Source organism: Micromesistius poutassou (genome assembly GCF_964030765.1).
Source record: "Micromesistius poutassou genome assembly, contig: SCAFFOLD_5710, whole genome shotgun sequence".
Classification (NCBI taxonomy): Eukaryota; Metazoa; Chordata; class Actinopteri; order Gadiformes; family Gadidae; genus Micromesistius; species Micromesistius poutassou.
Window position 1 is genome coordinate 1 of NW_028178079.1, and position 10,000 is coordinate 10,000.

Here is a 10,000-nt window from a genome sequence, read left to right on the forward strand (position 1 = left end):
ATACAGACAGTGAGAGGGGGGAGGCAGAGGGCAGGACGGTGGGGTAGAGACAGTTGAAAATACGGGGAGAGAGAAGGTGGAAACCAGCACCTAATACACTGGCTGGCAGATTGGTAGGACTGGGAGGACTGGTCGACAGCTGAGTCAGGCGGTGGTTTTTGCCACCTCAGGCAGGGAGGAGAAGGGCCTCCTGGGTCTGGAGGGTCCTGGAGGGAGGGGTCAGGGAGGAGGGATAAAGGGCCAGTCCTGTGTGTGTGTGTGTGTGTGTGTGTGTGTGTGTGTGTGTAAATGTGTGTCCTTCTCTCTTCAGGCTGTGGAGGAACTTCTGGAGGCCCTGGACTTGGAGAAGACCAGCTACCACATGGGGCTGAGCAGGGTGAGTACTGCTAGTATGGTATAGTACTACTACTTTAGTATACTATAATAATCAAAGTACTAGTACTACTACTTTAGTATACTATAATAATCAAAGTACTAGTACTACTACTATAGTATACTATATTAATACCATAATAGTACTAGTACTACTACTATAGTATACTATATTAATACCATAATAGTACTAGTACTACTACTATAGTATACTATATTAATACCATAATAGTACTAGTACTACTACTATAGTATACTATATTAATACCATAATAGTACTAGTACTACTACTATTGTATGCTATAATAATACTATATTAGCACTAACACTAGTGAATACTAGCTGAATAAAACCACCCCGTTGAATCGCCTAACCCCCTCACACACCAGGTGTCGACATGAGGTCACTTCCTGACCTCCAGGTGAGGGTTTTTCCGACGGCGTTGCCTCCGACCAATCACGGCCCTTTCTGTTACCGTGGCGATGTCCTCAGAGTGTTCCCTGCCAGCGGGCCCCTCGCCGGGCCCCTCGTCGGGTCGTTTCTTGTTCTAATCGCTCCGCTTAGAGGCTAATGACGCTTAGTAGAGCCTGGAGCCCCGCAGCCCGCCCCCGTCGACAGGAAGGAGGGAGGAGAGAACGACAGGAAGGAGAGAACGACAGGAAGGAGGGAGGAGAGAACGACAGGAAGGAGGGAGGAGAGAACGACAGGAAGGAGGGAGGAGAGAACGACAGGAAGGAGGGAGGAGAGAACGACAGGAAGGAGAGAACGACAGGAAGGAGAGAGGAGAGAACGACAGGAAGGAGAGAGGAGAGAACGACAGGAAGGAGGGAGGAGAGAACGACAGGAAGGAGGGAGGAGAGAACGGCAGGAAGGAGGGAGGAGAGAACAACAGGAAGGAGGGAGGAGAGAACGGCAGGAAGCAGGGAGGGAGTGGCTCCTCGCTGGGTGCTGACGGGCTGCACCTGCGCGCCGCGTGGCGGTGTGACCAGCCTTGCGTGACGACCCTGTGGCTCCGTGTCAATCTGCCCTCGTTATTCGAGGAGGAACGTTCCAGAACTTTCCGGGGGGGGGGGGGGGGGGGCTACAGAAACACAGCGAGCCGTCAGAACCCCTCCCCGCAGGCGGAGCGCAAATTAAAACCTCTTCAAAGAGCCTCGCCGCTTTTAAAGAACAGGAAGGCGAATTCCCCTCACGCCGTGGCCTCTGCCTCCGTCGCGCCGCCGCCGCACCTTGGAACGCTTTCAAACACCGGGAGTAATCGTCGTATCAATTCTCTAAGAAAAACACATTGAATTGATTTGTTAATTCACCGTGCCGGAAATGTGTATTTCAATCCCGCCCCCGCCCCCCCGCCCCCCCCCGGAAAAAAAACCGTTTCCCGGTTATCTGACTCAGCGAGAGTTTGAAGCTGGCTGCCGCCGCGCATTAGCATACGCAGCAGTGAGCGTCTGCCTTTCTCCGCACATCTGCAGAGCGAAAAGCAGACCGCTCTCGCTCTGCCCCCGGCAATTTAATAATCAGTATGCAATTCTTTTGTCAGTGAACTCATCAATCGCAGTGTTCAATAGCTGTGGCACCTTTTGTTCAGTGTGTGGACCACACAATCATCTGTTATGCTCCGGAGCCGGGGAGAGAGAGAGGGAGGGAGGGAGGGAGGGGGAGAGATAGTCTCTACTCCTCCCCCGTCATCATCATCCATCCCTGTTAGGAGGAAGCTGCCTTTAAACGAGACCTCTCTGTGTAGCTCACCCCAGAGAGGGATGAGAGAGAGAGAGAGAGAGAGAAGGAGGGGGAGGGAGGGGGGGAGAGAGGGAGAGAGTCTACCTTTATATTGGCTGTTGAACTCTTCTTTACCTTTCACTGTGTGTGTGTGTGTGTGTGTGTGTGTGTGTGTGTCTGTATCTGTCTGTGTGTCTCTGAGTGTGTGTGTGTGTGTGTGTGTGTGTGTGTGTGTGTGTGCGCGTCTGTGTGTGTGTGTGTGTGTGTGTGCGCGTCTGTGTGTGTGTGTTCTGTTCTTCAGCTGTTCTTCAGAGCCGGCTCCCTGTCCCGGCTGGAGGAGCAGAGGGATGAGCAGACCAGGAGGAACCTCACGCTGTTCCAGGCCGCCTGCTGCGGTTACCTGGCGCGCCGTGCCTTTAAGAAGAGGAAGGTAGGGGGCGGAGCTACATTCGGTTTCTACTTAAGCAGTATCACCGGAGGGGAGGGGCTGCTATACCAGATACCAGAACGGCTGTGATTCGGTCCTAGGTTCGACGCCACGGGTAAAGTGCGGTAAAATAAAGGAAAACCAAAGCAAAAACAACGACAAAGCTTCTATTTATTTAGCACACAGTTGATTCCAAGGCTCTCCTTTGAGTCAAGTGCTAAAGGACTTCACTTCATGTCAATATTCTGCTTTGTTGAGGCCGAGATAATTGAAGCGCGATCCAAATTGGTGATCCAAATTGTTGATCCAAAGTTTCCGGAAACAGTTCGGAAAAAGTTCATAAAGAAATAAGTTAACTCATCCAAGCGCCCGGACATCAGGCAGGAGTGGCCCCCGATTCATCTGCAAGACGGAGGGCGATGATCTGCTCTCCTCTCCCCTCTAATGTGTTGTCATAATGAAAGCCCAAAACAAATTCACTCCAGCTCTGCGCACTCCGCTGTATCCTTAGTCACCCGAGGGACTGACTGTTACTTCATCACCTCAGCCATCGACCAGACACCACCCCCCTCTGCTCCGTCTGTTTCTCCCCTTATTGAGTCATCTCGCCCCCCCCACCCCCCCCCCCCACCCCAGCCTGGGGAGCTGTGGAGACACGTCTGGCTCTGTCGCCTGGCTATCGATCACCTCCACCCTCCTTCTCCTCTTCCTCCATAGTCCTCCTCCTCCATCGTGCTCCTCCTCCTCCTCCTCCTACTTCTCCTGAGGAAGACCATCTCTCTTGCTCTCTCTCTGTCTCTCTTTTTCTCTCTCACTTTCTCTTTCTCTCCCGCACCGCTCCCCCTCCCTCTCACCCCTGGCTCTCTGTCTCTCTCCTTCTCCCCCTCCCTCACATCGTTCTCTCCTGAATACTCACCCCATGGGAAGATTATCTCAGTGAACAGTGGAGTGGGAGAGCGAGAGAGAAAAAGGAGAGCGAGGGAGAGAGGGAGAGAGTGCTTGTCATTGTACTAGACTGCATGAACTGTATCTGAATCATTGAGAGGCTATGTGGGTGTCAGTATGCCTCATTCAATATTCATATACGTCATCAATAAATATTAACACTAGCTTCAGCGTCTGAAAAAAAAACACCAATGAGATTCCCCCATTCCTCTAAAGGTGAGTCCCTTATTATGCGTGTCGTTTTAGGTCCGAGTCCCTTCTGTTATTACTCATTCATGGGTTCTGGTCTCCATTCCTCCTCCCTGCGTCAACACTCCCAGCAGTAGATGAGTGCCGGCGGACAGGAAACGAGTCAGGCCACGTCCTCCTTTATGGAGTTCAGGTCAGGCTGGTCTTTAATCAGCTCCCCGAGGAAAACAGAACAACAGAGGAACCGACGCAGAGCCCATTAGCCCGGCCGCGGTCCCCTTCTCCTCTGTGGATGCATCGCTGACGAAAGACTAAGCCTGCGTTAGCGCTGAGCCCCAGTCCAGCGTGTCGGGTGGGGTTTAGATAGTTCTCTGGTGGAGTACAGTCCAGCGTGTCGGGTGGGGTTAGATAGTTCTGAGCCCCAGTCCACTGTGATGGGTGGGGTTAGATAGTTCTGTGGTGGAGTACAGTCCAGCGTGTCGGGTGGGGTTAGATAGTTCTGTGGTGGAGTACAGTCCAGTGTGTTGGGTGGGGTTAGATAGTTCTGTGGTGGAGTACAGTCCAGCGTGTTGGGTGGGGTTAGATAGTTCTGTGGTGGAGTACAGTCCAGTGTGTTGGGTGGGGTTAGATAGTTCTGTGGTGGAGTACAGTCCAGCGTGTTGGGTGGGGTTAGATAGTTCTGTGGTGGAGTACAGTCCAGCGTGTGGGGTGGGGTTAGATAGTTCTGGGCTCCAGGCCAGCGTGTGGGGTGGGGTAAGATGTAGTGGGTTATTATGGGCGTGATGGAGCGTCGTACGTTCTCTCCCCGCTCCGAGCTGCCGGCTGTGGGCTCCATTATCTCCTCTAAGCCCCATCGCCTGTCATTGTTTGCGCGTGTGGGAATTGTGTTTTTATAAAAGGCAGCGGAGTCGATACGACGCCGTGGTTTCAGGGACTGCGCTGTAAGCGATGAAGTGTCGTGTGTGACCAAGGAATCGCAGAATAAAGTGTTGGAATCAAACAGGCTCCGGTCTGAACCGGTTCTAACACAACGTTATCAGGCTGCCCTCTCTCCTCCAGTACAGCCCAGAGTCTCACTGAGACTATTTCAGAGAGTCATTCTCTAATTCAAATAGATTTTGAAGTCAAACATTTAATTGGATAAATATGTATCGAGCATTTGTCCAGAGACTCTAAAATATCCCCAAGGCAGCTTAATTATGCAGCGGCGATAAGCTGAAGTGAAAACCTTTATGCTCTGGTTTCATTTCCCCTCTCACCTCATCACAAATTAATTTAAGGAAGCTTATTGGAGTAAGTGTGGCCCGCGATCGATGGCACTGAGTGCATAAAATCCTTCATTAATTTACTGCTCCCTGCGTCCGGCCAGAGAGTAAACAGAACGAAAAGCGCGCCATCGCTGCCACACGTAAATTGGCAGCGAGGTGCGTCGCCAATAAACAGGCCGCTGTTCCAGCAGTAAACCCCATGGGGGGGCGGGGGTGGGTGGGCGGGTATGTTGAACGCACCTCTCCCCAGACAGGCCAAAGGTTCTCATCCCGACATTAGGCTTTAGGATTACAGACACAGACCCAGACATGCCCGGCCCCGTTGCTGGGTTTAGACCTGCGCTCAGCGGTACGTCCCATAATAATGTCCGGCCCTGTTCTAAGGTCTTCGGGTCACGTGGTCGTTAACGCCTAACGACCTCTGTGACGTGAAGATCAATTGAAAGCATCGCCCCGACGATCGATGTCACGCGGGAGTACGGCGATGCACGGCGTAGAGATCCGAGCACACTCGTCGATAAGGCTCCAGGCGACCTTTAACCTTGTGGGTTTATACGGCTCTCTGTTGAGCACTCTGGCCATTAGCATGGGAACTGGGTAGTGCTTTAGAAGATAGAAGAGTGAGGATCAGGTAGGGGTCATCAGTGCAGAGAGAGGTCTTTAAGGAGCAGGTAGGGGTTAGACAGTACAGAGACAGGTCATTAAGGAGCAGGTAGGGGTTAGACAGTACAGAGACAGGTCATTAAGGAGCAGGTAGGGGTTAGACAGTACAGAGACAGGTCATTAAGGAGCAGGTATGGGTTAGACAGTACAGAGACAGGTCATTAAGGAGCAGGTAGGGGTTAGACAGTACAGAGACAGGTCATTAAGGAGCAGGTAGGGGTTAGACAGTACAGAGACAGGTCTTTAAGGAGCAGGTAGGGGTTAGACAGTACAGAGACAGGTCATTAAGGAGCAGGTAGGGGTTATACAGTGATGCCTACGGGTTAGACTGCAAACATCTGGATTCAAACCAAGAACCTTTCTGTTTGGAGGAGGAATGATGAATGACCAAAGAGTAAAGAGTCAAACCCTCTCACCACCACCTGACCCTCCAACCCCAACGGGAGGAGACGTTAGCCTACAGACCAGCTACAAAACACAAGGAATCCCTGGGAAAAAAGGCTGTCAGCAGAAAGCTAGGGGAGGGGAAGGGGAAGGAGGGAGAGGAAGAAGAGGAGGGAGAAGAGGAGGAGGGAGAGGAGGGGAAGGAGGGAGAGGGAGAAGAGGAGGGAAAAGAGGAGGAGGGAGAGGAGGGGAAGGAGGGAGAGGGAGAAGAGGAGGGAAAAGAGGAGGAGGGGAAGGAGGGAGAGGGAGAAGAGGAGGAGGGAGAGGAGGGGAAGGAGGGAGAGGGAGAAGAGGAGGGAAAAGAGGAGGGGAAGGAGGGAGAGGGAGAAGAGGAGGGAAAAGAGGAGGAGGGAGATGAGGAGGAGGAGACAGGAGGAGGAGGAGGGGGAGGAAGAGGAGTGAGAGGAGGAGCAGGGAGAGGTGGAGGGGAATGAGCAGGGAGAGGAGGAGGAGGAGGGAGAGGATAAAGAGGAGGTGGAGGAGGAGAAGCAGGAGGACCAGCGGGTCTCCAGGCGGCTGCTCTCTCGGGCTGAGGGGGAGCACTCTCCGACGTCTTGGCGTGCACATGCTCGCATCGCGTCCCACATCTGCACTCGCAAGACGCGGCGCAGCCAGCTGCTTCGTCTGAGTGCCGGCATCTTGATCGTCACCGTGGCAACGGTCCAACGCCGCGCGGCGGGCGACTTTGTTTTGCATCGCCCCCCTCCCACTCTTACCGTTATTGTCTCCTCCTTAATCGCGTTTGGCCGTGCCGCCCCGCGCTCTGCGCTGTCTCACGGCTGTCAGCAGCCGTGAGACTCCTCGTTGAGGAGAGCTTCATCTGTAAAGATTTACTCATCTAAATAAAGACTAGGTTTATGTATAGCTATAGATATAGATCTATAGATATCTCTATATGGATATATAGCTCTATTTATGTGTGTATATATATATATATATATTTATATATAGGTTTAGAAAACCTAGCAAAGGGGTAGACACATTTCTGTATATATCTATAGATCTAAATATCTATCTATATACTGTATATATATATATATATATATATGCGTATTTAGCTATATAGATATAAATCTATATATATATATATATATTGAAATATAGATCTATATCAATATAGATATAGATCTATAGATATAAAACCTAGCGACAGAATGGACAGGCTCATGTATATTTAACAATTATTCGCCGAAGGCTCTGTCAGTAGTGGGGAATAGCTATTCCCCACTATTCATGGAGCCTGAGGTGAATCATTCTTTTAGTATAAACTACACATGAACACTCCAAAAAAAAACACTTTTTGCCGGGATTTATTTGTTTTTATTAGCGTGACGAGACGACCGCCACGCGATGAAAACTATATGCCGAGTTTGAGATCTCAATCATGGGATATTGGCCAATATCCCGAGATAGCGAACCAATCAAATTGTGGCATATCAAATTGCGCCATCTATATCCATAGATATAGATATATATATATATCTGGCGTCGATGTGCGTAATATCACAAACGAATTCCGTTGATTGCGCCTTCCTCTTATTCGTCACATCCCCCCCCTCCGGGCGGCGTGATGGATGGTGATTGGTCGAGGCGAGCGACCGCCGCCTCAGCTCACCTGGCGCCCCCGCTCCTCTAATTGAGTTCCTGTCCCTTAATCTGCGGTTGGCGTCGGGAGACGCTCGCGAAAAGCGCGCCGCACCTCGCGCCGAGCCGTCCCCATCGCCGTCTCTGATCGAATTAGCCGCAAAATAAAAGGAAACGACTGAAAAACATCAAACAGAGTTGTGAGGAGGCAGCGAGCGTGGAAACTCCAGAGAAGCAGCCAATAAGAGACGGGGCGGTGGGGCCTCAGAGTGGTGGTGGGGCGCGGTGCGGGGGGGCGGGGGGGGGTGGGTGTGACGGTGTGAGCACAACAGATGTCCGTAGCTTAAGTAGTTGTGAGTACTTTAATGAATTACCACTCTGCTGTGGGCTGAGTGCCCGCCTCGCGTGACCGTGGCATTTACTGGCGCTCGCCGCCTCCATATAATTCCCCTTTTCCACGTGGCGCGTATGACGGTGTAATCAAGGTAATTTACACCACCCGGCGCGTGTGTGTGTGTGTGTGTGTGTGTGTGTGTGTGTCTTCCCCCTGGTACCACATCCTCGGATTCAATCACAATTTAATATCACTCAGTAATAATAGCCCAGTATGCTATCGTTTATACCGGGTGTGTGGGGGGGGGGGTGGTCTGTGTGTGCGTCTGTGTGTGTGTGTGTGTGCGTGTGTGTGTGTGTGAATGTTTGTGTGCGTATGATGAATAATGTTTATGATGTATATGCTGTTCAATATTTATATTAGTACACATACGGGCAATGCCTCAGGTGTTAACCTGCTTGTTAAATCGGTGTGTGTGTATGCCTACCGGTGTGTGTGCCTATGTGTGTCAGTGCCTGTGTGTGTGCGTGTGCGTGCCTGCGTGCGTGCGGCATTCTCTTTCTCACCACTCTCCCTCCCCCACTCCCCCCTCCCTCCCCCTCTCCCCCTCTCCAGATCCAGGACCTGGCGATCCGCTGCATCCAGAAGAACATCCAGAAGAGCCGCGGGGTGAAGGACTGGCCCTGGTGGAAGCTCTTCACCACCGTGCAGCCGCTCATCAGGGTGACGCTCAGCGAGGAGAGCGTGAGGGGCAAGGACGTGAGTGCAGCACCTCCCCCCCCGGGCCCCCCCCCACCTCCTGAAGCCTCGCAAAAGCTGCTCTCCCCCGCTCCTCCCCCGCTCCTCCCCCGCTCCTCACCCCCTCTATGCCTCACACCTTCTCATCACTCTCAGCCTCTCTCTCACACGATCCCCTCCTTTAACCTCCTCTCTGCTCCATCCCCTCCTCCTCTCAGCTCCTCTAAGCTCCTCTCACCCCCTCCTCACCCCTTTCCTCCCCCTCTTATCACCCGTCCTCACCCCTCCTCTCACCCCTTTCCTCCTCCTCTTATCACCCGTCCTCAGCCCTCCTCCTCTCATCTCCACTCCTGAGCTCCTCCTCTCCTCTCCCCCCCCCTCCTCTCCTCCCACCAATGTTCCTACCCGATTTCCTCCACTCTACCCCTCTCACCTCCCCTCCTCTCTCTCCTCACCTCCTCCTCCTCTCTCGCCTCACCTCGCCTCCTCTCTCCTCCTCCTCCTCTCTCTCCTCACCTCCTCCTCCTCCCCTCTCCTACTCTCCTCACCTCCTCCTGCTCTCTCCTCCTCACCTCCCCTCCGCTTCCTTCTCCCATCTCCTACTCTCCTCACCTCTTCCTCTCTCCTGGCTGCTCCTAGTCCAGGAGGTGGAGGAGCTGCTAAACACTGATGCTCCTCATCACTTATTCATGGCTCCTCTGGCGGGAGTCTCTGCTCCTCCTGCACCTCCCCGAGCCCATCTCCCTGTTCTCCTTCCACAGCGCTCTCCCCTTTCATATTCCAACCCCCCCCCTCTCCACCTTTCCCCCCCTATCTCTCTCTCTCTCTCTCTCTCCCCCCCCCCGTGGCCCTCTCTGACTCTCATTGACTCCTTTTTTCTCAGGGCCATCTCTCTTTCGCTCTCTCTCTCACACTCACTCACTCTCTCTCTCTCGTCAATGCATTATGTGCATTTCAACTTAGCAACACATTTATTCAACATTTATTCAATTATTTCAACAAGGTCTCTCTCTCTATCCCCCCCCCCCCTCTCTCTCTCTCTCTCTCTCTCTCTCTCTCTCTCTCTCTCTCTCTCTCTCTCCCCCCCCCCCCTGCAGGAGGAGCTGCAGCAGCAGAAGACGAGGCTGGAGAAGGTGGAGAAGGAGAGGAACGAGCTGAGGCTGAGTGGAGAGAGGCAGGAGATCCGGGTGGGTGCTCCCTTCATCACCCTGGAGGGAGAGGGAGGGAGGGAGGGGGAGGGGGGGAGAGTCTTGCTCTTTTCGCCCTTCATGATTTGTGATGTGACATACATGTATGCACACCAACACACACACAGAC

General features: G+C 52.7%; 1 protein-coding gene across 1 annotated transcript in view; it reads left to right on the forward strand.

Moving 5' to 3' along the window:
- The first annotated feature begins 67 nt into the window (after positions 1-67).
- LOC311374813 (unconventional myosin-XVIIIa-like) overlaps positions 68-10,000 on the forward strand; it is an 11,138-nt gene continuing 1,205 nt past the window's right edge. The window contains exons 1-4 of the mRNA XM_084490574.1: positions 68-376; positions 2,393-2,521; positions 8,561-8,704; positions 9,781-9,870. Coding sequence (XP_084346700.1) covers positions 362-376; positions 2,393-2,521; positions 8,561-8,704; positions 9,781-9,870 — 378 coding nt within the window. The 5' untranslated portion in view covers positions 68-361. The remainder of the gene's footprint in view (positions 377-2,392; positions 2,522-8,560; positions 8,705-9,780; positions 9,871-10,000) is intronic.